Source organism: Diospyros lotus, chromosome 6 (genome assembly GCF_014633365.1).
Source record: "Diospyros lotus cultivar Yz01 chromosome 6, ASM1463336v1, whole genome shotgun sequence".
Taxonomy (NCBI): Eukaryota; Viridiplantae; Streptophyta; class Magnoliopsida; order Ericales; family Ebenaceae; genus Diospyros; species Diospyros lotus.
The window spans coordinates 15,927,164-15,953,614 of NC_068343.1; the positions used below are offsets into that span (position 1 = coordinate 15,927,164).

The window sequence follows — 26,451 nt, forward strand, 5'->3', positions numbered from 1 at the left end:
TCTAAAAAGTCACATACAATATAATGTTGTGTTTGGTATCAGCACTAATCACCACAATGTGTCTCGAGTATCCAATTGCTAAGGGTTAGTAGATTAGGATGCATAATCTTCTGGATTCAGCAAGAGAGTTGACTGCCCAACTTGAGGAGTCGACTGCCGCAGTAGTCGACTCTCGCACCGTCCCAACCGAAGGTAATGGTGTCACGTGTCAACAAATTGGTAAAGGTGGTGGGGTGAATCGGCGAGCAATTGGGACATGAAATTAAAGGAAATTACAGAAGCATTTTTACTGCTTAGAGCTGCTATTATTCTCTACTTCTTTGTCCCTTTCTATTGTGCTTTTGTTAAATTAATTGGCATGAACATCACGCGAAATCAAGACACGAGTGCTAGTGATACATGATCCTTAGTCTAGCATGAGAAGAGACGGCTGAAACAGTACCAGACTGTACACTAGGTGTGGACAACCTAGGCCCACTATAACGTGAGGTACAATTATCTCAGTACAGAAACTGTTTCTAGACCCCAACCTACACATCGGACTTCAAGTAATTATTATATTGTATTTTGTGTGATGAAATAACGTGTTACTTAAATATTCAAGCTGTGTATGGTTGTGTGTTATTGCTTTTTTGCTGTGTATAGTTATGCACGTAAAAAAAAATTAATTTTACTTGCACCACCATACGTGTATTTCGTCAAATGTAACTCTAAAATGTTACAGTTTTTTCTTGTTATAATTCCCTAAAGTGTCAAGGGTCCCACACAAATTCCTTCATGGGCCTTTGCCAAGAAGAATGACTGGCTTCTTGAAGGCTCGAACATTTAAGTGGTGAATTGTGCTCCTCGGACCCCTTATTTGTTTTTCTTTAGATTAGTAGGAAATTCTTCTATCTTTTCGTTATCTATCTTAGCCTTTAGGGGTTTTCTTTCTGCCTTGGATTGTCTTACTATCTCGAGGAGGATTTGTTTGTTTCATTTTCCAAGCCTTGATGTCCACAAATCCATTCCTAGTTTCTCTTCTCTAATCAAAGCCTTTATTTGATTCATCAATTTACAACGTTTGTAAATGGTGTGTTTTGTGAACACCGTGGAATTCGCATAAAGTATCCTTTTTCTCCCTAAAGGTCTATCAATTTTCTTGGGAAATTGATGAGACTCGATCCTTCAATAATTGCTAGAATAGCCGACATTGGCTTTGTGAGCTAGGTATATCTTTCGAATTAAGTTTTGAAAGGCCATTAGATTTTTTTGGGACTTCTCTTTCCTTTGCTCGTTCCTTTATCAACATCTCTTTCTTTTCTTTTTTTTATTTGTCTTTTTCTTCATTTCCTCTAACTAGTCACATTATCTCAACTTGCAAAACGTATTTGTTGGCTCAGATAAACAAATATGGCAAAGATGCAGGTTGATCTAGAGCGAGGGGTTCTTGCAGTGGTACTGTCTTTGTTCCTAGGAGCATTGTAGCAACTGACACACCTACCTACAAGTCTTGAATTTCCAATATTGTGTTTCTAAATTTGTTTACATATTGTCAATGAGTTTCCTTACTGCTTTATACGAATGCTAAGCAAGTAAATGGAATCTTTCTTCATTTGACCATTGATTATGAAGGTCCTGATAAATTCTCTTCGCAATTGCTTGAAAGATGAGATAAACATTTTTGCCAAGCCATTGAACCATGGCCTGTGCACAGTAAATCATGGTTAAAGAAAAAGCTCGATATATGATGGCATCTTCTCATCCATGTAATAGCATCATTGACTTATAATTTTAGATGTGATCATAGAGATTGTCTTTACATTGAATAGGCGGTGAGCTAGATATTTTGAATTTCAAGAAAGAGGTTTCTCCATAATTTCACGGTGAAAAGAATCTTCCTCTTGTGTTGATCTTCTTCTATTATTACCAACTTCTTATACTCTTGCACTTTTTCAATAATTTTTTTTCATGTTTGTTGCTTCTCAAGCACTAAATATAGATTGATTATCAACCTCATGTTATCTTCTAGGTTGATTCTTGATAGGACCCCGATCCTCTTTTACAATTATATTCTCCACAATTTTTTGATATTTTTCTTTTTGGGGTCGTGCTACCCCTACCTCGTCTCTACCTACAACTACAATAACCTCCCTAGGCTGAACTGGGTTCGAAAGACACCTCTTGATGAGCCTCCAAGTGGGGTAGATTCTCATGTTAGAGATTCTCTCTCAAGGTCTCTCGCAAGACTTCCCTCTAGGTTTTCTGCAAGATCTCAAGTATAGGGGTCGTTCTATCCATCTTTTGCATAGTTTAACAAAATTCACGGTAGTGAACCGTGGCGCATAACTCTATGCAAGATCTCATGTTGTTTTCAAAGGGTTTCATATTCACTCAATGGGACAGTCTGCAAGAAAGTCTCTTATAAGGTCTCTCTTAGACTTTGAGGGTTCATGGGACTCTTGTTGTCATGTTCTTCTTTGCTCTGCCTATCCCAACTACATGAGATCTTGTGTGAACTATTCTTAAGTTTTGTGTGCTTTGGATTTTTTATTGACTTTTCACAAATGGCGACAATTGTTATTGCTCAAACACAATAATAGAATTTATATGCCCACGGATTAGTCTTCAAGCCTCAAGAATTCTACAAAAATGAGACCATTAAAAGGTGCAGGGCATTCCCCATGCAAACAATCTGATATTTAAATCAAGTTCTTCAAGATTGAAAAAAGAAGCACAAAGCTCTTAGACTAGTAAAAAATGACTTACTTGGGAGGAAGGATCATTCTCGACTTATAGATGAAACTTTTAGAAAGTGATAACAATCCTTGATATATCGATATTATGATTGTTTCAAATAATCCTCATTTGTTATAAATTTTTAGGAGAAAATTTTGAATATTGGTTTGCGATTTTATGTTTTGGGAATGCCGCTCAAGAGACTCCCCCTCAGGGTCTCCTAGTCTCCCTTTGGGTCTCTTAGAGTTCTTTCACTCGATAGGGTCACCTGGCCTTTGTGACTTTCTTGATTGTTTGGGCTCTTATGTTTTATTCTAATTTTTGGACTTGTCCCTTATGGGTTTTGTAAATGGATTTTGTGCTTGGGTTGCACTTGATATGCATATCAATTTTTAAATTTATTAAGTACCATAGGAACAAATTCAGGAGTCCTTTCACTCGATAGGGTCTCCGAGACCTTTTGTGGTTTGCTTGTCTGTTTGGACCTTTATGTTTTATTCTAATTTTTAAATTTAATAAAAAAACTCCTGGTATGCATATTAAATTTTAAATTTATTAAAAAAAAAATACTATTGGTACACCTTTGTGTATTTCTTGAGCTACATAAAGGTATACCAATGATAAAAAAACTCATCATGAAGCGCATGTGAGGCACAGGGTATTTTGGTCATAATATCTCTTATGTAGCCCAAAATGTACAAAATAATTATACATCTAACATGATTCTTTATTAAATCACCACGAGGATCAATTTGAGTCATTTTAGACTTAATAATCTCCCACCATATATTATCCGAATTTACAAAATAAAGAAAACTAATAACACTACTACAATTGCCACAGGAGTACTACTAATTCCTTGCATAGCACCTCTTTGCAGCACGAGCTGGTTTAAACAAGCCTCACTGAACTTAACATCGTAGGTGGGGCGGCAGACTGGGCCTATGCCTTTTGCACACGGATACCCTTTTGACTCAGTGTTTCAAACTCACCCTTTCATCCAGAGCAAAAGAAAAAAAAGGGGAGCTGTTTAGGGCACTTCAGTGCACTTTCTACTAATTCCAAGTGCTAAGCATCAATGAGTTTCAATTCCAAACGACTATAAAGCTATTATATCTCTGATTCTGTCCTTCAAATCCAAGGTTTTTAAAGGGAACAATGATAAAAGTGTTCGATTTCTCCTGTGCTCATCAGTATAGCTGATCATTAAGCTAAACAAAAGATGAAACTCAAGATACAGTGATTGTATATCCAGCTTTGATAGGCCGTGCCTAACAACAAATTTTGACAATTTGAATGATATTATACAACACACAACTGTCTAGAAATGCTGGCTATTCATAACTGGTATTTTGGATACACAACTCGCGATGACTACTCCCTTTCTACACAACACCCACCACCTCCACAGTAAAGGGGTTGTTGCATCTTATTCAGGTTTTACAACACAAACAATAGTAGCAGTTTGAATCATTAGATATACCTACTAAGGCGCGAACACACAATCCGGGAGGATTTTGCCTTTAAGCATGGCACATGCAGTCGGGAGCTGGGTATGTGTAGATTGACTGTTTGGGCTTCCTAACCCTGATATGCCCTTGTCTGTTCTCGTGGCCTTCCACCACCGCTTGTTGAAATTCTGGCCAATTCATGCTCTTGTTTAAAAAGAGTGGCCCCAACAATGTCATGGTTGGGCGAATAGTCTTCAGATTCTCATACGTTCGGTGTCCCACCTGTTAAATTCAAACAGCATTAGAATTTTCCTAAAAGAAGATTATAAGTTTAAACAACCATTGCAAACCCCCCTCCATTTTTTTCCTTCAGATAAGTCAAACTTGTTCTGATAATTAATTATATATGCTATTATATACTTCATACAAGTGTCCGCTACTGATGTGTCAAAATGTCTCACATCCAAGGATACAAGAATAAAGCTAAATTTCATACTACTAAACGCAAATTGTTGGTTATTTGAGGTAAACTTGTAGATATATACTAAAATACATCTTTTTACGCATAAAATAATAGATTTGTGTATCCTTCCAACTATATAATATGTACATATACTTATATAATTTTATGTAAAGATCAACCGCACACCAAAAAGGCCTAGCCCTAACAGTAAAATAATCAGACCATTGTATCACAAGCACTTTAGTTTTATGCACATTTTCATGAAAATTCTCTTACACGCCATGTCTATATCTAAACAAACATGTCAAACACCTATCTCATATCCAATCCCAAGAGTTCCAAAGGTATTTAAATAGTCTTGAGTAAACAAGAGATGTAAGCCTATTCTACTACCAAATGTTTGTTAGGATTATACCCAATTGTCTAAGTAACCGAAAATTCTGTTACCCCTCGCCTTAAGAACGAAGGACTGGAATCAAAAGAAAATAAATTGCGTAATACGGCTTAATGCTTAAAATCGTCCAAGGTCTTTTATATTTTTGGGGAATTGCACCAATCACATTCTCTATATTTCCAAAGCCACACCCAACTTCAGTTTGTCACTTGCAGCATCAAACTCAAAAAACAACCAATTGTTTGGATTCTCCCCAAGCATGGACTTTCTTTAGAGTCTACCCATTAGCATGTTGATGAGTGTCATTAGCATCAAATATTTGGGTAAATTCACGCACTAGAAGTGTCATTGCAAACCATGTTGCCAGCACATTCATTGAAATGGAAATGTCTTTCAAATACGAACACAAATAGCTTACCATTGCATTGTGCATGTTCCCTGGAGATGCAGAAACAAAGACGTCACTGTGCATGCTGACATAGTAATCAACTGCAGCTAATAGAGAAGCCTTGCCTTTAATATGGACCCTTTCTTCTTTAGAGGTAAGGCTCTTTTTATCTTCCATAAGTGGAAACAATCGTCTTAATGATGAGATTCTAGCCTCACCACCATATACCTAGTCAAAAAGGCCACATCAACAATATAGGAATTTAAACAAGGGCACTACTATTACTTTCAATTGGTGTCAAATTTCATTAGCAACTAAAGAGAGTAGTTAGATGTAAACCTTGTGGGAGGCAAGATAAAGACGAGTGGTGTTGTCAAAGCCTAGAGCTGCTAGAAGCAATCCAATTTCTTCAGGAGTCAAAGGACAACGGCCCTGACTCCTCAGCTCCTCATCAGTGAATTGAGAGTTCAGGACCCTTCCCTGCCAAATCACTTGTCTGTACTTAGCCAGAGCCAATTTTTCAGCTTTACCTCCTCCAAAATCACAGGCTGAATGAGCCGCCATATCCTGTGTCACAGCCAGGTTAAGAATTCATGAAGGAAAAATCCTTCACAACAGAGAATTCAACCAAAATGAAGGCAGACAAGGTAACATGAAGTTTTAAGAATGATTATCAATATTTGACGGAGCGTGAAAACAGAAAATCAAGCAAATATTTATATGCTAATAATTTTCAATGACCGCCCAAAATTTCTTAAGTGCAAAACAAATTGCACCACCACCAATTTACTGTTATCTCGTGTGTACATACTGTATGGAAGATGAAGACAATGTATGGGTGTACAGAAAACACAGTTGCATAGCACTAGGCTATCAGTAATGAAGCTGGCCAAACACAAGTGTCTTGAAAGTTAAAACTGAAACATTGACAAAGCACACCAGGCAGGATATCAAAGTTGATTACTTTTTTTCTCTGCTCTAGAGAATCTCAGTATAAAGTATTGTCAGAATCCTCAATATTTCATGCAAACATGAGGACATGCATACCTTGTCAAACCGAAGGTGTACCGCAACAAATTTCATTGGTCCTTGTTTCTCTTTTGCCTCAGTAACCTCTCTCAAATAATTGGTATCAAGCCCCTCATGATGGCCATGCGGATACCGAAGGCGACTGACAAGAGCATCTCCCAGAGCTCTAACATGGGGCACAAATATAAGTGCTTTAAAGTTAACTTTACAACGTAGGCGTTGGATGTCCATTGGCAGGTTGTCAAATGCTAGCCGGTGAGAAAATGGTGCAATGGCAGCTATACCATAACTGGAACATTGAGTGAGTACATAAATATGTAGATAAAGAGGTCAATCAACTTAAAACAACTGCAGAATAAATAATCATGTTACCTAAATATATATGCTAAAATTATTACATGTACAAAAGAAAACATAATTAGTACAAGTTCAAAATTCGCCAAAGTTTTAAGAAACTGGCTAAAATGCTTACCTGTGTTGTGGGTTTCAAGGAAGAGTTCGTACTACCATTTAAATATCATTCTCACCTACTACAAGACAGCAATATTTGCGAACTTTAGAGTAAACTGTAATCCTGTCCACCTTTGGGAATCAATGATTCAGAATTTATGTGTGGGATCAAGTATGAGGAAAGCAAGAGTTCCTTATACCTATCAAAACTATAATGATAATGTAAGGCCCGATTTTTGGGCCTGATTATTGAGAAGAACCAAGAGGAGCCTAGCCCATGAGGCAAAGAGAGCCCTAGGGCTCCAAGCTCCATCTCTCCTCTCTGTAACAGCCGCCTGGAACTTCCCCTTCTCATCCTCCATTCACAACCGAGAATTGGTGATAATCATGTGCCTTCCTTCCATGGCAGCAACGTCTCTTCCCCTCACAGATTTATATCTTCTGCACTCTCTCTCTCTCTCTCTCTCTCTCCTTCTTCTTCAGTGCTATGGGTGGCCAAGATTCGCAAGTGAGAAAATGGCCTGTACTACCATTCCATCGATTTTGATTTCTAGGTGGGGTTGCGCCATGGCCAAGATTGCTGGTATCTTGGTTCGTGGCTTTGATTTCCCCCCTGCTCCCCCCCCTCAGTTCGGTCTTGTCTGGATGGACTCTCAGGTGCCATATCTGATCTTGCTTCTCCTTTGCTTCTTCTTCTTCTTCTTCTTCCTCGCAATGGAAACCTAACTTCACCTCTCTGTTTTGCTGGAACCCCCTTGCCTAACCCCTGTCGACCAAAGCCCCAAGTAACAATCGGCCATGGCTGGGCCACTCCAAAGACAGTGGTCAGAAGTCACCATCGCCGGCCAACCACCCCCCACCACTCATGCACCCACGTGCACAGCTTGGCTGCCAAACTTCCAAACCTTAAAATTAATTTAGGGTCTTTGGTTGGTGGGTGCAAGCCTAATCCAATCCATGGATAGGCTGCACCTGATTTGCTCCAAGTTATTCCAGATTTATTGAAATCCCAAATTGACAAAGGATAATTGGGATAGCCAATTCCAATGGTTATCCAATTCCTGATTTAATTCAATTCAGATTTATTTAATGCCAAAATTCATAAAGGATAATTGGGATAGCCAATTCCAATGGTTATCCAAATCCTGATTTAATACATATTATTGAGATTAGCATATGTATTCCCTTTTTTCTAATTTCTGATTTATTTAGATTATCTTATGATATATCTTGTCTAATTACTTCCTAAATAGATGTATATTATCCTTGGTTAACCAAATCCAATGGTTAAATCCCTATTTTAATCTGATAGCTAAATCAAACTCAGTTTGGGTCAAGCCCCATTTTATTACAATTGGGCCCCAGTTTATTTTCAAAAATCCAAAATTTAATTGGTAAAGCTTAATCCTCATGTTTCATTAAAGCCCAACCAATTTTCTTAAAAGCCCAACATTAGAATTATATTCACCCTGTCCCGTTTCTCTTATTGCTCGTTCCATCCGTGGTCCGTTGGTCAGTTAGGATAGATGTTTTAGATCGTTGGGAATATTTTAGTTCTTGTACCTTTTTTTTAGTCAATTCTCATGTTACTATAAATATTTTGTTAAGTAATTTTGACGCGACCCAGCCAAGAGGCAATGAGGAAAATATCGAATCTAATATAACACAGTGAGTGGGTATAATTTGTATTATAGTGGCATTTGCTGCATTCATATTGCTAATCATCCTTGTATTCTTGATATACTATTACAATGACATTTCTTTAAATTAAATTTGGGGAAATAGAATCTAGAGTTGGAACACGGCTGGCTGGCCCAGCCCAGCCCGCCCGCCTCCCACTTGGCCCACCCATTTCATGGGCAGGCTCAAATTTGGCCCGCGAGGAAGGTGGGCTGAGCAATAGGAAATGGGGGCCTGGCACAGCCCTATGGCCCTTAATAAACGGGCCAAGGCGAGCCAAGCCGAGCTGGGCCGGGCCGCAAGCCACAAAGCACTGGCCCTGCCCAGCCCGTTTGCTACAATATCAAATTGGGCTGGGTTGGGAGGCGAGCCGATGGGCCACCCAACCCATTTGCTAACTCTAATAGAATCCATGTTTCCTGATCTATGCATGTTGACACTTATAGCTGATTTAATTTCCTTTGATTTGCATTTGGGAAAAATTATAATCCATGATGCCTTAATTTGTGCATGTTGATACTAATATCTAATACACTGCATGTGACACTTCTTAATACTAAATGATAGCACAAAATGTGTCTTAAAGGGAATAACTAGTTAGAACCCTGTATTGCTAACTACAATAAAAGCTCGACATTGGTGCACCACGTATCCATTAGGATGAGAATTGGTCCGCCCTTATTGGCGTGAGTGGTTCTGCCATCATGTTCAAATCAAGCGAGAGTGGTTCCACCGAAGTGGATTTTGTGCGTGAGAGTCGTTTCGCCCCTAAGTTAATGGAATACGTGAATTCCGGTTCTAACTTATTTACTCCTATATGTGCACGTTTATTCATTGTGCGCGTTTATTATTACTTGGCATAATAATTTATCTTTTGATGCATTGATTCTATATTTCCCTCATTATAATGCTCTTTACCTCTCACTAAGTCAGTGATAGACTTACCCCTTTAACATTTTCAGATTTGTAGATTGGCATCAATTCTGACAATAAGAATCGTGGTAGGTGATTCTAACTGCATATACCCTAGACACGCTTCGGGCTACAGCACATTCACCACACTTCACTAGACTTGTGTATGGGAAAATTAATGTTCCTTTCTTTTGTGTTCTAATTAATTTTGGACAATGTAACCAGATGATGACTACAGGCTAGTGGGCACTTAAATTCCGAAATAAAAGTTATGGTAATTTTCATAGTTAACTCGGAATATTTAAAATAATAGATGGTAAATGATATATTGTAAGGCCTACTATTCCCTATTAGAGTCTATGGCTTCTTAGGAGGTAGTGTCGGTCACGACCTCCGGAATTGGGGCGTGACAGATAAATCAAAAAGGAGGAGGGGGGAAGAAGAGGCTTCTGGTTTTCCATAAGGAGTATAAAAAGATTTTGAAAACATGAGTGTCAAGCTGAACATGTCATTGCCCCATGTTCTAACCCTAGGTCTCATGAAGGTAAATTTTGTTTCACACATCTTATATAACACAAAAGGTTAGAAATTTTGGATGAATGAAACAAAAGAAATTTGATTGTGCAAGATTACAAGGATCCAAGAGGATTTAAAAAAAATAAAACAAATAGCCTTCACAATATTCTTTCTCTTTTTTCCTTCCATTTCTTTCAAATATACAATCTTTCTCCAATGTGCATTACAGGTGGCAGAAACCGATACAAAATGAGAAGCCTTTTAAGATGGTATCAACTAATGTGCTTACAGAGTTTGATTCTTTCAACATTGAGGATGGCCAAGAAAAAAGAAGATAAGAGAGAGAGAGATGGTAAGACAGATGCCTGTTAGGACAGCGTTGCCTCAGATTTTATTGGTAAAATTGGTTTCAATAGACCAAAATGGTCAAATGGATCCATACAGCCAATCCCAAGTAATTAAGACCAAGACTTGAAGTGGAACCGTAGAAGATTATTGTTTGTATTTATCAATAACAGCTCTAAACATTGCTGTTCGCATGCTATTTCGCAAACAAATAGAATTTCAATGAATGCTACTGCATGTATTGCTTCAGACATTCATGCCAGGAGCAAGTATAAACATTTCATCAATCCACTAAAATAAAGGCATACAAAATGCAATTTTTTCTTAGGCTTACATCCAAGAGGCATGCTAGTATTATAGCAATTATAAAGAGAAATTACCTAACCTCCAAAGAGTAAACAATAGTTCAAGTTGTTCTGGTCAATTTTATTCAACTAAATATATAAACAATTTGGTCAAATTTCCCATCATCAATTCAAACAAGTAAAATTAACTGACAATCCAAAATTACCCTGAGGTTATTCTTTCAATATAGAATCTTGGCTGACAAATGACAATCTTTTTCATTCACATTAAAAATGCACAAGAATCTTAAAAATGTCCAACTAGTTAATAGTATTTTTTTTATTTTTTTTAAAAAAAGCAAGTTACTTCTGCAAGGAACCATGAAGTTTAGGAAACTGGAAGACTGTTCTTCTATCAATGCAACAAGTACTTTATTCAAATTAATTGACAAAGATAATCCAAGACTTCAAAGAACAAGTCAATTTATAATAAAAAAAAAGGAGCAGGAATATACTGACCTCTGCAAGACGGGCAAGACATTCTCTAAATACCAGTTAGCTGATGCATGGACAGGAGCTGTTTTAATTCTGGTGTCTCGAATTGCTGTGGAATAATATTCCCTCGTGCTCCAAGAGAATTCTTCAGGCAGCTCTTTAACTATAGAAACATCATTCTTCAAGACGTCAATGAAGTGATCCACATCAAAGATATCCATAAAAGAGCTGCATGAAAGTAGCCAAAAATGAAAAAGTGCGACTGTGTGAATTATGTGAGAAAGATGAACAAAATCAGAAGAACACATGAATTGTGTGAGAAAGACCTTGAATCCTGCCACACAGGATTCACTTCAAGATGTGGTATCACTAAAGTTGCATTCAGAATCTTAGCAACAGCAACTGCATCACAAATCTGTTCCCAAATAAAGAAGATTAAAAAAGGGTTAATCACGACTTGCTTCTCTTAAAAGTAAGCAACAACAAAAAAATTATTTAGATCTTCATGTTCCCACCCCCATTCGCTGCTGGTTCAACCCTCCATCAAGGAACACTTGGATGTATCCTTCTGACTTGTGTGGTAGGTCTGATTGAATTAAATTATGAATCCATTAGACAAACTAAAGGCACACACATCAACAAATAGATCATGCGAATCATACACATTCAAGCCTCAAGGAAATTTGTTTGCAATAAAAAATTATGTGCTTGTTCTATGTCTTAACACTCACAGAGGAGGTTCGAAGAGTCCACACATGGCTTCCATCCTTGATCAGCCAAAGGAGTCCAGAGATCAGATTGTTTTCCCTGTGATTGGACAAGTAAAATAGACGTGAAGATGGACAGCTGAGCTAATTGCAAACAATTTATCACAAGAATACAGGGAAGCGATTCAGGCAACTCATACTCAATACTCACATTTTCACGTTGTAAAGCACACTTGAGTAAACGCAAGTGCCTAGGTTTTGGAGCATTGATTTCCTGGCAATGCAGTTAGGTCACAATGTTATAATTAGCACATATCTCATAACAAAATAATATCAATTCCGCTACATATACGCCAGAGACTTGTAGTAGTGCGGATACAAGCAAGTGTAGAGCACATGAGTCACCTTAACCTTGAATGCTCAATAGAATTAACCGAATGCAAATTCAAGTTGGGGATCACAAGCAAAAAAGAAAGGGAAGAAAAAACTAAAATTAAGAGTCTTATTTATATTCATTATAATAGAGTGACTCCATAATTGCTTCAGAGATCCCATGTGCAGTGTACCTCCACTGCCTCACCGCATAAGATAAGACATCCACTGGTTCAGGCGAATAGAACTAACTCACCAAAGCCATAAACTATAAAGTCAGTGCTACAACAGTTAAATTGTGCACAACCTTTATCATAGTTTCCATAAAACATAGCACAAGTATATCCAAATCAGAGAAAGGCAATACTTAGATTTGAGAAAATGATCTGCCTGTTTAACAATCAGAAAGCAAGTGAATCCACTCATATTAGTCCCGCCCTGCCATTTTTTAACTAGAATACAACTTATCCACGATTGCTATTTTCGGGAATCCACAAAAAAGTATGTGAAACTGAAACCTCCTCATACAGTTCTTCAGTTAATTTTCAAACAAATCCATATCCATGAAATTACAACTAAAGCCGTAATGGGACCAACAAATTCCAACGGATTTTTTAATTTTTTTCCTTGGAAAACGGTAGTCCAGAAATGAAGATCAGCAACCTTAGAGCAAAACGAACAGAAAAAAAAAAAAAAAAAAAGAAATCTAGATCAGGAATTTCCAACAAACAGATACAGGAAGAGAGGAAAAGGGCTTTCGGCAACAGAATAACAAAAAGGCAAAGAACACAGCATAAAGGAAATGCACATGTCTAAACAAACACAAAATCTAAAGCCGCGATATGATGCGGAAAACGGAACAATACCGAGAAAAGGGAGGGAGAGGCGTGGCTGAGTGGAGCGAAAAGACTTGGCAACCAAACTGGAAGCAGCAGCACCAAGACCCCCAGCAGAGCTCCTCCGTGATTGCGGTGGCTCTGCCTCATACCGGCGGTGGCGGTGGCGGTGGTTTTATCAGGCCTTGGTTTCCGAGAATATAAATGAGCCTAGCGGAGGAGGAAAAAGAAGATGAAGATGAAGATGAGAGAGAGAGAGAGAGAGAGAGAGAGGAGTATTAATGGAGGAGAGAGAAAGGGAAAGGGTTTCCTGCCTTCCTGTGTACAGCTATGGCCTATGGCTCCAGTTCCCTCACATCTGCAATAACACCACCACCAACAACAACATAGTAAAGGCCACAGCCCACACAACCCATCATCACCATCAATCACCAAAAGCAAAACAAATTCACGTGACTTACTCCAGAAAAGAAACCCTCAAATATAAATAAATAAATTAATTAATTAATAAACACAACACAAGCAAGCAAGCAAGCACGCAATTACAAGCAACAACAGCTGCGTCGAATTGATTTGCTTTCTTGTATTTTTGTTTCCTTTTAATTGTACGAGTGAGTTAGCAAGTCTCAAGTGAGCGAGTCACTAGCCTTTCCATTTTGCTTTGATTCTCGATGAACGGACGGATGAACGTCTGGATGGTGGTGGCCCGCTTCCCCATGTCATGTGCTGTCCCTAACGGTTAAATTTTATGGTGCTGGGGTGGCCCTACATCCGCCACGTGTCCCGAATCCAATACATTCCCATCTCCCCCCCCCCTCTCTCTCTCTCTCTATTCATGATGATGGGTGATGACGATACCCTTTGGAATTTCTTTCTTTCTTTCTTTCCTTTCTTCCTTTCTTTCTTTTGCTTTTTTAAGTTGGAGTCTTATTTATTTACCGACTTTGTAGTAGAACTGCAAGAATTTTATTTTATTTAGGGTTTTAGTTAATTAATTAACTGTTACTTTAATGATTGATTCTATTGCCACCACTGTGATTGTAAAAAGATAAGTTTTATGCTGTGGTGACTGACTAAGGAAGGAAGAAAGAAAAAGAAAGAAAGTACAGAAACGTTTTAATGGTTTGTGTGTGTGGGTTTGATGAGATGAGGTGTGAAATGTGAAGGAATTGGATTTGCACCGACAGTCGCTTTTGTCGTGTCCCGTAAAGATTTGATTTCATCGAACCCCGAGCTCACGGGGGATGGATGCTGAATGTGAGACCCGATCCGATCCGATCCGATCGCGGTTTACGTACGCTGCCTGGCTGGGTCCATCAAGGAGGAAGGACAAAGGTTTGGGTTTAGATTTGGATTAGACAATTGAATTTAATTAATTTGAAATACGAGGCTTAAAATTTGATCTAAAAAAACTATAATAAAGAAGCCCTACCCCCAATTAATTGAAGTTTGGACTGAAAATTCAGTTTTACCTTTTTTTTTATTTTTTTAATTCAAAATCATTGCCCTTACCAACCTCTATTATTGATTGATTGATAGTCCCAAAGCAACCATCGCTCACCACTATTTTCAACATTATTTTACTCACTTTCATGCTTTTTTTCTTTTGTTTTTTTAAAAGGGGTATTTCTGGATCAAGTTAATTATAGTTTTATGAAAATATAATCAAATTTAACTGCAATGAAATCTATAATTTTAAGCTCGACACAAATTTAATCTTTTTAAATGAGAACAGACCTAATTTAATGAAAATTAGTAAGATTGGCGGTGTCTCTACTAGCTACTCCAAAATAAGTCACATGTCATAGCTGCTAGCTAGCAAAGAAACACACATTGAAACTCTCAAAATTTGTACCACACTAAAATTGGAGCCCACCTTAGTACTCACTCTACCATATGTAATAAATATAGTTTAGGTCAAAAGGTCTATTTTGTACTTCAAAGTATACCTCACTGTTCAATTTGGTATTCGTGTTTTTCTTTGGGTCAAAAAATGACTTAATTCAACGCCTTTTGCTAACGTGGTAAACAAAATTTCAATCCCCATTATTCACACCTCAAGTCCATTAGTCGAGAAGTTCCGATAGTCAGTATTCAATACAAATTAAAGTTCTCATCACTTTTTAGTCGAGTAAATAGGCATCGCTAACAATCTACTCTTTTGATGAAGTAAAAAAATAAATTGTTACTCATCAAATTTTAAGTAAAAATTAAGGGTAAAATTAATAATCACTCGTTTAACTTTAAAATTATAATTATTTACTTATTAAATTTTAAATTATAATTAATTACTCACTCACTGATCTTTACTCAACATTAACCATCCATTACTCGTTATAACTCCATCAACTATAACGAAATCTGATGTAGCTAACGAAATCCGACGTGATGAAAATTAATTTAACATACACTCACTGAATTTTAAAAATATAACTATTTACTCACTGAACTTTACTCAATATTAATCATCCATCACTGTCTGATCTTGAAATATATTAAAAAAAACTATATGCATTTGAGATCATTACTTCTCAAACTAGAAGTCAAAATTAATATAATGATTCAAATTAAAACTTGATATGGATGGAAGTAATGATTCAAAAATTAATATAATGATTCATATGAACTCGCACATTGTAACGGGGAGTTAGAAGTAATTCATATCAAATCTATACAGTTAATGTGTGATAATCAGATTGCAATACATATTGTCTCTAATCTCATGTTCAATAAAAGAATCAAACTTATTAAAATTAAATGTCACTTAATCAAAGAAAAACTGTTTTATGGGGAGTCACAATATTTGAGGGTTCTCATAACTAGTTAGTTAATTTATTCACTAAGTGAACATTTGTTAATTAAGATATGAAGTGAAAAAATTAAGATATAAGATGCATTCTGAATTTCTATCATTTTTAACATGTTTATTAAGGTTATCTGACCATTCTTAAAAAAATTATTAATGACTTCTTATCTTGATTTTTCAAGATATGCATATCTCTCATTCCCTCAAGATAAGCATATATTAGTCTCTACATATAAGAAAAAAATGACTTATGTATCCTCTAATGCATTCCAAAAAAATTAACAAACAATTTGATAAAAATTTTAGAATACTTCCCAACTTTATCTTAACTATTATATATCTTGTTCGAAAAACTATTCCGACCTTATCTTGATACTCTCTTGTCTTGCTTATTTTAACAAATACTACTTAAGTCTCTCAAACGTCTTCATATGAGTTATATACACATTTTGTTAGGCATGTTCAACATCTATATTTCAGTTTGAGAGAGAGAATTAAGATATGATTTGTATATATTATATCTATAATATAATAATTATAAATATCTTGTTAAGGTATGACTTATATATAGTATCTCTATATAATGTAGTAATCATATATCTTGAGATATATAGAATATATGCAGAATATAAAATATTTTTATAAGATATATATATATATATTTAGTAATTTAAGCTCATGTATATGAAGGTTGTAGTACCATTCAAGAGAAAATGTACATTGTTCTATCACAATACCAATTTGGAAGAGGGCAAAAAAGATGGGAGAAGGGGAAGGGATTCGTTCTCATGAATTACTAATTATCCTTGCTTTAGCGTCAAGGATATTGTTGTTTCTTATGTATATTTCACCTGACACTTTTGAGATTTTGTGAAAAGACACTAAGTACTCTTTGTGTTTCTGTAAATAACAGAGACCTCCCTTATAATAAAAGGAAAATACTATTGGTATACCTATTTTGTATATCTTAGACTACATAAAGAGATATTATGACAAAAAAACTCTTCATGAGGTGCATAGAGGCGCATGTGAGGTACATGATATTTTGATTATAATAACCCTTTATATAACCCAAGATATATAAAATGGGTGTACATCTAACATTATTCATAATAAAATAGAAATCATTTGACAGCAGCCAACTCCATACTCTATAGCTTTCAATAGATTCATGAAAAATTATGAAGAAGAGCTGTCACTATTACATAATTCCTTCCGGGCTTTAGGGCAGAACTACAAACAAGTAAAGGTACACAATTGTCTCTTTTTGTTGTAAATTAAGTGATATTTCAAATGATTTATAATTTCTTCAATTCCACGTTGATTGGATATAAATATTTATTTTTCCTTTTGTATTTACTATGTCTATATAACCTTATAAAAGCTAGGAGAGAATTGGGTCTCGCATACTAGTGCACACATTGCAACCTTTTTATTGGCTTTTCTTTTTCTCTACAAAACTTATTTTAACCCGAGGTTTGAATTGGTCTTGATCATTGGAAAAAGAACATATTATAATTGTGACTTGAAATTTAAATTTGACTGAGTCTGAGACTCTTAATTTAACTGTAATTAGAATGTTATCAAATTTGATTTTGATTAAAATTTATTTCATTTGAAAAAATATCTTCATGAATCATCTTCTAATCAGAATATGGTTTCATGTATATATCTATAAATAATTTTAAGTCTATAAATAGGTGTCCAATACTCTAGAATTAATTACAACTATATCACTTTTGGTGTAACAATATTTACTTAGTGATATTTTGGGTGTGATAATATCATTTTTGTATTACTAATTATTTGCTTAGTGATCATTTCTACTTGTGATTTTTCCCCATTTGAGATTTTTATGTAAATTTTTGTGTTCGTATGTATAGTTGTTGGTTAATCGTGGTTTGTTGTCAATCCAATTTCGTAACAGAACAAGTCTTCAGTTGACTAGTTCTTCTCATACTTCCCATCCCTTTTATCTTTTATCTGTTTGAATAAGTCTCTCCCATGTACTGATTTCCTCTCAACAGTAACATTGTTCGCCTATAAATACAGTCTTTCGCTACACTTGTGACACAAAATTTATTAGTTATTTTGATTATTCTTACTACCACTATTTTGTTGGATTCGTCTATTGTTTCTTCCTGCTCCTTTCGTCCCCAAAACCGTAAGTGCATATGGATTTTGGAAAATCTTGTTGCTTTCTCAGGAATAGCCACCTTAGCTTTTGCACTGTTTTGAGGGATAAAAATTATCCTTAAAGCCCGGTGACATTTGTTACACCTCAATCTTTGTACATTTACTATCCACCTTTGCCTTAGTTCTACAATGCCCTCAACTTTAAAAATTATTCTTTTAACTTCTTGATATTGTGTATATAAATTATTGTACTCTCTAATACTTAATTCTCTAAAATAAAAAAATATGGGGCCAATTAGGTAATGCCCCTGGCCCTGACACGCACACAAAAGAAAACCAAAACAAAATCCAAAGTTTTAATATCGACAATAGCAGGCTGGACGATATTGAATACAGAAGATACAGACTTCAATTGAATTGGGTATGGGAGGTTAGTACCGGAAGCTGTTTATCTAATTAGGAGACCAGCAGCAGGTATAGAAAAAGGAAGAAGACCATGCACGGATCTTATGATGGGGTCCCTCGAAATTTAATATAGCACTATCTTGAAAGGAATTCCACTACAAAGAAAGACATTGAAAGGACAAGTTTATTTATTTATTATCACCACGGTTAGCTCAGGGTGGAAAGAAGCAAAAGAATTTTCACATCACATGCTTTTCTGAGTAAAAAAAGGGGAAAGGAAGAAAAGCTGAGATTTGAAACTATTTGCACGTGAGGGTTAATATTGTAAGATTGTGAGCACTAAATTTAAGATCCACCATCTTCATTGCGACATAATGGACCACCAACTTCAGCTAAATGCTGGATTAGATTCATACTGCCACAAAAATGAATTTAAGGTTAATTTACAAGTTTGAGCTTCCAAAACGGATAACCTCATTGGAATTCAAAGCAACATCCCATGATCCACTTCTCATGTGCTTTTTGGCTTATCCAGCGATCAAGTTGTGGCGTTCAAATCTAAAAACAAAATATGATATTGGCATGTGAAGAACAGTCTTGCTAGTAAGTCATTATTTTGAAATTTGCATATATACATATAAATAAATACTTCAGCTTGAAGTGATTACTTTTACAGTCGGTTGAAGTTGTCTGGTGTGTGTTTTAATTTCCCAGTTTAGAGCAGTACCCTAAGTTACTTATACAAGGGGGAACATTGATATCCTAATCATTGCAATTTTGCCTTCGATTTCTGGGGAGGTCCCTTGCACTTTGTAAATCTTAGTTGTTTTCTTATAATTGAGTTTTTGTTGACTCTGTTACTAGGCCACCAAATTTCTCCTAGTAGTTTCTAATGGCAGTCTTACAGTGAGGTAAAATGAAATATAATAATTGTACCTAAAAATTCATTATGCCAGTCTTTTATAATAATTACAATTCCTTTGCACTAGTTTTATTTTATTTTTTCAATTTGATTTTGAAATATTCCTTGTACTAGTCGTGCACTTTACTTTGAACCATAGACTTTCACTCACAATAATGCAACCCCCATTGATTTCTCATCACTGACCCTTCATCAGTGAGGATAAGTAAGGAACTTGAGCTTAAACAAGTGCATATATATGTTAGGTTTTATGAATTGGCAAATTAATGAAAAACTAGCAGTTGCATAGTTGTTGGTCTTTTCAAGTCATGAGAAATTGTACTGTCTTCACATAAATTAAGGTAGCATGTGGTTTAATAAGCAAAATTTGGAAGATAGCAAACCTACAGAACAGGGTTACAGTAACTTCCTTGAATGACAAGCAGAGGATTTGAAGACTACTATCAAGATTCAATCACTTGTCCAGACTGCTGGAATGGAAGCATTTGAATGACACCTCTCAGGTGTTCTGATTATCTTGGAGATCCAAAGAGTAAGAAAAACTGAACTTGACAGGGTATTCTAAATGCATGGTATTCATTCAAATGTATGATCTTATTCTGAATCTTACCTAATTGACCTAGGATTGTTACTTTGAAGAGCCCAAGCCTTTCCAACTTCTTAGAACATATAGTCAACTGAGGCTATTGAATACTCCAGAACTGTGAGAAACCCCTTGGCCTAGGAACAAAAAGTATTCTTTTTGCTAGTGTTCAAGGTTAGTGTTCAGGTGAGCAAGAAGACTTCTACTGGGAGATGCATTGTGTCAACTAGGATAGGGTTGTGAGCTGGTACATGAGATTTTGGATCATTCTCTTCTAGTCTTGCACATAAATGAAGAATTTTCTAGCACGGCGCTTTTCAAATAGCCCCATCAGTGAAGATTTGAGTGCTTCCACATCCATAACTGGTACTTTGTATATCTGAATGGGTTAAACTTAAAACCGATGACTATCTCAAAGGAAGCTTTAACCTTTACTTGCTTTATGAAAAATTAGATTGGAATTCTTATGGGGGAAAAAAAAGAAAATCTTAATATCCATCTCACCCACCCTTTGTTATAGACAAAACTACCTACAGCCTTGAAATTTAGATATTGACATCAGTGTGGACACGATCAAGTGCACCAGTAGCCATCGTGAACTGTCGAAGCAAATAAACAGGTATCAAGATTTTGTGGTACATATTCAAGACGTTGAAAGCAGGCCTAAAGTTGTTTAATATCTGAGCAATAATTGTTAATAATTGAGATGCGTGGGGTATATATTTTGTTAATGTTCCTATTTCCTTGACCATTTAAAAGTTAAATTAAATATCAAGAAATTTATATAAAATTATTTGAGAAATTAGCTCATACTCAATCCAAAGGTTGTTCTGGGAATGGCCGCCTTCTTGGGTCAACCAACAATACATATCAGATCTCCCTGAAAATATTTACACTTTGCCTATTTCTTTAACATCCAATGCGTCTGAATGTGGTCTTCTCTCAATAGTTATTCTTGATTGGGAAAATGAGAAATCATTGATATTCACAGTTCTTTTAATTTCTCATTTTTGGGTTAGCATCAATTGGCACAGAAATCATTGTAACTGATTACCTTTTCATCCATCAACTGACCCACTAGCAACTTTTAAAAGCCCTTTATTTCTTAATCACTGCTACATTGTGTTTATGCAAAATTATACTGTTCAAACTAGCCTCTCGAGTTGGGTCAGTTGACGCTCAGCTCAGCTTCACTCAGCAAGTCAAGTTGTAAAATCGGACCAATTCTCTAACTACGGAAATTTTAGAGCTTACACGATTTAAGAAGAGGGTAAAAATAGCACATGGAAGACCAAAGACTTCCTTTGTGGATATAAATACATTGAATGATGACGACAAGGAAGTCTGCATACTTTGGGGATCATGTTGACATTGTAATCTCTGCTTGAGCCCAAATGTCCTTGAGGTGTATCACCACCTCTGAATCGCTTCCAGAGCTACAAAAGTCACAATTTAAAATGAATTGACGTTATATGATCAACAAAGGGCGTATTACTGATAATGGACGCAGCAATTAAGCATGAGACCGTGATGCTACATGGTTGAGAATAAGTGAAGTGGATTCTTATCCGTGGTAATCATTTCTATCCATGTGAAGAACCTGTTCCAACCATGGAACAAAGAACCCTATCTTCTTGCAGTTTAACAACACCATTATAATCCCAAAACAGAAGAAACCCTGAATGATGGTTAAAACTGTGAACAAAAATATAACCAAACCAGAGAGAGATTTAAGAAATTACTTGAGTTTGTTTGACAGACGTAAACTCTCAAATGGTCCAAATGTGTGATCCAAAAGTAAATAATATACAACAACAACAAGCCTTAATCTCACTAGATGAAGGAAGAATTCTAGCTTGTCAATCACTTCAATTAATTAATGACTATATCTTCCAATAAAACCATTACATCTCATGTCACACTAAAGAGTTTTCCACTAAATTTTATTTGAGTTTTCTTGATCTCTTTTGTTACAAACTTTGTAACGCCCGCTATTTTAGGCACTTTATCATCCTGGAAATTCAGGAGTTTTTTTTTTTTTTTATTTAAACCCATGAATTTCCCTTTTTAGTCTCTCAACTCTAATTAAGGTGACTAATAAGAGTTTTGCAAAGAACGCAGTATAGATTGAACAATGTCAAGATAAAACATCTAGAAATTAAATATTGAATTAATAATTCAGGTCCTTACATCTTGTATTCCAATGTTCAAATAAATTAATGAAGCCAAACTTTACAATGAAAGAATATTCTAAATACGAAATTAAAAAAACTATCTTCTATTGTCAATCTTCTTCTCTTCCTTTGAGCATCTTGGATCACCTGTTGATACATTTAAATATATCTAATTAGGTGACGAACCACCTAGTGACACCTCAAAAATAGTTTTTGTGCATATGATTTTACACGTAATATGCATTTACTATCTACACTTAATTATAACAAACAATACGATAATCATTATTTATTATTTATCAAGTACCCACACTGTTTAGGACAAGTGGATATTTCTAACATTGGAGAAATGCTAGATTATGCATCCAACAAATATGCTTAGACTCGTGAACAAGTAAGAAGTTGGTGAAACATAGACTAGCCATATTTCAACAGAAAAGATTTAATCTGGGTCAAGTTCAAGGAAAAGCTCCCTAGTGCTATCAAGTAAAGCTTGAATAACTTGGTATTTGGCCTGGCTTTCCTCTGTTCTCATGCCTTCAATATATACTACAGTTTCTGTATCCCCTAAGATCAAGCACAGTGCAGTTATTGCACTTACAAACTCTTTCCAGTGACGGTTTCATGAAGCAAGCATAGACACAATTTCATGTGTATAGAGTGTTGGGGGCTTCCACACACGTATATATTTGTAAAAATGATTGCCAACAAATGACAAAAGGTCTGTAAGCTTGTCCTAATTCGAGCTCACCCACAGGCTAGATTCAAAATGGACAGATCTCAACATATAATTACAGCAGCCAAATTATCCGTCTATATTGCCATTGTTACTCTGAATTCTTAACCATTAACAAAATCATTACCTTCCAATGCGTTTGGTAGGTGGGATGGAATGGAATTGGGTGGAAGTTCTCTTCGTTTGGGAGACACATTAGTAATGGAGGGGAATGGAAATTGATTGAAACACTTTCCATCCAGTGGCCTACTTTTGTCTTCCCCTGCCAAATTGGGAGAAAATGGACGAAAAAATCAACTTTTATGATTTGACAGCAATAACCTCAATAATTTTATTAAATATTCAAATTTGTCCTTAACTTTGTCACACACGACCTTTTCACTAAAAGGGTGCAGTGGTCATTTGATGATTAATATATTTTCATTTCATCCATCTTCAGTACTCTCATTTCTCATTGCTTTCCATCCCATAATCTCCCAAACAAAGAAAAATTATTTTTCATTCCATACCACTCTCTTCTGTATCACTCATTTTCATTCCATTCAATTACCTATTCTCTCACAAGCAAAGCTTTAGTTCCAAAACAACAGAATTTAACAATATGACGCACATTTGTATACATAGTGATCAAACAATCATATATACATGATACCACCACCAACATAAAAATGTATAAATAATATGTATGTGCGTGCAGAGACAGGGAGAGAGAGAGCGCTCAGTGTGAGTCCATCGACGGAGAGGAGTCCACTGATTATGCATTCCTTGAGACCGGTCCCGAGCACTACGACGTCGTATGTTTCATTTCATCCATGGCAGTGTATCAGATCTGGGGGCAATTTTCGAGAAACCAGAATATATCTTGCAGCAAAACTAATGATTCTGGAGCGGCATGAAATGGATGGGTTTAGCCCTAGCACTGAGTCTGAACGAACGAACGGACGAACAGAATAAGCGGAGGCCTTCCTGAATTACGGCCCAAAACCGGTACATTCCCGCCGACTTCCAGGCCTGCCTTGCACGAGCCACACCTTTCACTCTGCTCCATACTATTTTTTTGCTTAGGCCCACCCGTTTTGCGGGTCGGAGCGGGCCGAAACACAAAAGGGGCCAGCATAGTTCTGTGGCCCTTATAGAATGGGCTGAGGCCAGGTCTTGGCCCACTGGGGCATTTTAAATGAATTGTCAAGGTAGCTAGAGTTCCATTTTCATCCCTCACCATACCACCCCACCGGTCCTCCATGCGTATGATTTCCAATGAAAGCTTGCATCCGTACGTGTTTATTTATCTGCATCTGTCGATCAACCAGGCATCATCCAAACTATTGTCGATCGATCAAGCAATATCCAAACAACGATTGACGGCCATGAAACCATTGACCATGGTGGACGGTGGCGACTAATTGCGTTTTTAAAGTTTGATCGAAAATTAAAAATTATATCTATCAAAATCTAATCATTAAATTTGATCAACTTTTCTATATATTAACCATCTTGACTCAACCTTTCTAATGATAATTTTTAATTGTATAAATTTCTAGCCGGTGGTGGTCGTCGATAATGGAAAAAAAGCAAGCGCCAGAGAGGATAGAAAAAAAAAAAGGAACAAAATTTATTCTTAAATTTAGAAAATAAAATTATATATTTATTTTAATTTTTAAAAATGTAATATATATTATAATTAAAAATATATATTAAATATAATTTATTAAGTGTATTACACATGTATAATAATATTTAATATAAAATATTATATTAAAAGGAATTAATTTTATAATCAAAATTTTAAAATAAAATATCATAAAATATTTTTTTTGAAAATTTCAAAAAAAATACCTTTTCTAATTTTCTGTTTTAAGAAATAATTCTTTAAAATAATAAAAAGAATATGTTTTTAAAAATCTCAAAATAAATATTTAAAATTAAAAATTAAAATACGAAGAACAAAATAGTGCAAAGAGTGTGTGTGTCTCGCGGTTTTGCCAAGTCCCAACCATATTTCAAAACATAAAAGACACTGACGTCAGTCACCACATTAAGTGATAACCAATACAGAATTTCAACATAGGAATTACTATATATACTAGAATATTGCATTGAATTTATCTAGCAAGAAAACAAAAGAAAGCAATTCCTATCTATCTTCAAAAAATAAAAAAATAAAAAAATGAAATATTTAGGGTACCGTGGCACCTGACATACTACTAATCATGAAATTACGAAATGATAACTGTGATAACATGGCCGCAACAACACGCAGCAGGTTGTGGAGCTAGCTAGATCAAATTAATTCATTCCATACATCAGATTAGCCGGTGCAAAAATATGACAATAAATGGAACATTTTTGTCATAGTTTAATTGAAAATTTCAAGAACAAATACGCTTAGACTTGCATTAATTCTAATCAATCTTCCCTAACACACAATCAGCTTCTCTTCCTTGCCAAACCAACTGCTCTCATCTTCAGAAGGGCAACCTGGAAAAAAGGAAAGCAGAGAGAGAGAGAGAGAGAGCACTGACTAAAAGTTGTTTCGGATGTGGAAAAAAAGAAGCATATATAGAAAGGAATCTACTTTGATCAAAGCACAAGGAAGTGCCTTTGTCAGAGCATCACTTTATGCAGGGTTTAGCTAGCAGGATATAAGCTTCTATTACTTGCCACCTAATTGGCTAATCCTAATCTGAAAACAATTTCTGCAGTCAAGCCTATCTCATAATCTGGCGTACAAGGTTCTTGCTATGGCACTATGTAGTTAAGTTCATGGTGCAAGAGGTTGCTTGAATCTAAGGCCTGACAACGCAATAGCAATCTTACCAGTGACTCTGCCCTGCAGACTCCTTATGCAAATGGTTAGCATCTATATTCTGTACAAACAAACTTACGCACAGACATAAATAAACTTGGCCAGCATCTGTGGTATCATCCTCATCCACAGAGAGAGAGAGAAAGAAAGGCAATGAAGAAAGAAATGTCTTGTGTTGGACATATTTTTGGTTGAACAATCATGACCTTATAAATGAAGGGGAACTGTCTACTTCTGGATGAAAGATAAGGCCATAAATAAAACTAACGGGATAAAATTATTTACATGCCTGTTATTATTTACTTGTGGACCTTTGAAAGAAGAATTAGAAAACTCACCCCAACTTGAGGAATGTGTCTGAGCTGTCATTGTCTTGTTGTGGCGGGCCAGTGGAGTTGCAATTGTAGGTGACGGAATCTGATGATTGACCTTCCTCATAATGCATGTCATCCGAATCAGCAGAGCCATGTTTTCGAGCATTGGATCCTTCCATAACCTACAGCCAAATATTCCAGCTACCATTAAAATTTGTGAAGCAAATCTGTAAGTTCAGCGGAATGTGGGTTTAGTGGCAGTCCGCACTTGTCGTCTCAATCTCTCATTCTCTTCCATGAGTTGCATTCCCTGCATATTTTATCAATTTTAAGAGGAACTTAGAAGGTAATCAAAAAGTAACTGAATATAATACCATATTAGTTTTAATAAAACTTAATCAACTGATAACAATCGACAAAAACTCCTGATGCATATGCAATATGACATGTTACCAGGATAGTGACTTGTTTGTTCATTTATACTGACCATAGATAGATAGTGACTTGTTCGCTTATTTATACTGACTAT

At 35.9% G+C, this 26,451-nt stretch overlaps 3 protein-coding genes and 1 long non-coding RNA gene across 15 annotated transcripts in view; all 4 read right to left on the reverse strand.

The window, feature by feature from the left end:
- Nucleotides 1-13,417, reverse strand: part of LOC127803755 (O-fucosyltransferase 39-like) — a 43,677-nt gene extending 30,260 nt beyond the window's left edge. Inside the window, exon 1 of one of the 3 annotated variants that reach the window (XM_052340205.1) lies at nucleotides 13,355-13,417. The gene's annotated coding sequence lies outside the window, so the exon portion shown is untranslated. Of the gene's footprint in view, nucleotides 1-13,294 lie in introns of all 3 variants that reach the window. The other 2 variants (XM_052340204.1, XM_052340202.1) reach the window with 2 other exon arrangements.
- The window catches only part of LOC127803757 (MADS-box protein JOINTLESS-like), a 42,743-nt gene that overhangs the window by 8,952 nt on the left and 7,340 nt on the right, over nucleotides 1-26,451 (reverse strand). Inside the window, exons 7-9 of one of the 10 annotated variants that reach the window (XM_052340209.1) lie at nucleotides 26,191-26,232; nucleotides 25,947-26,104; nucleotides 25,019-25,280 (exon numbers count right to left, since the gene is read on the reverse strand). The exons of 7 other annotated variants lie outside the window; for them this stretch is intronic. In XM_052340209.1, coding sequence (XP_052196169.1) covers nucleotides 25,268-25,280; nucleotides 25,947-26,104; nucleotides 26,191-26,232 — 213 coding nt within the window. In that variant the 3' untranslated portion in view covers nucleotides 25,019-25,267. Of the gene's footprint in view, nucleotides 1-25,018; nucleotides 25,281-25,946; nucleotides 26,105-26,190; nucleotides 26,233-26,451 lie in introns of those variants that run through there. 2 more of the 10 variants (XM_052340210.1, XM_052340211.1) reach the window with 2 other exon arrangements.
- LOC127803756 (O-fucosyltransferase 39-like) lies at nucleotides 3,942-13,603 on the reverse strand. The gene is made up of 12 exons (XM_052340206.1): nucleotides 13,587-13,603; nucleotides 13,355-13,398; nucleotides 13,071-13,250; nucleotides 12,044-12,106; nucleotides 11,857-11,932; nucleotides 11,641-11,711; nucleotides 11,452-11,540; nucleotides 11,150-11,353; nucleotides 6,462-6,732; nucleotides 5,754-5,981; nucleotides 5,445-5,642; nucleotides 3,942-4,451 (listed from the first exon to the last, which is right to left on the reverse strand). Exons 3-12 carry the CDS (start codon nucleotides 13,188-13,190, stop codon nucleotides 4,242-4,244), a joined length of 1,530 nt encoding a protein of 509 aa, XP_052196166.1. The 5' UTR covers nucleotides 13,191-13,250; nucleotides 13,355-13,398; nucleotides 13,587-13,603; the 3' UTR covers nucleotides 3,942-4,241.
- Nucleotides 21,013-23,688, reverse strand: LOC127803758 (uncharacterized). Its single transcript, XR_008023572.1, has 3 exons — nucleotides 22,930-23,688; nucleotides 21,430-21,570; nucleotides 21,013-21,328 (listed from the first exon to the last, which is right to left on the reverse strand). It is a non-coding gene; the product is annotated as an uncharacterized LOC127803758 (long non-coding RNA).

Excerpts from the sequence above, each read along its gene's own strand:
- LOC127803756 (XM_052340206.1), bottom strand. The coding sequence starts at position 13,190 with ATGAGGCAGAGCCACCGCAATCACGGAGGAGCTCTGCTGGGGGTCTTG. Across the intron at positions 11,933-12,043 it reads GTGCTTTACAACGTGAAAAT|GGAAAACAATCTGATCTCTG; the intron begins GTGAGTATTGAG and ends GTCCAATCACAG. Across the intron at positions 5,982-6,461 it reads TACACCTTCGGTTTGACAAG|GATATGGCGGCTCATTCAGC; the intron begins GTATGCATGTCC and ends GCTGTGACACAG.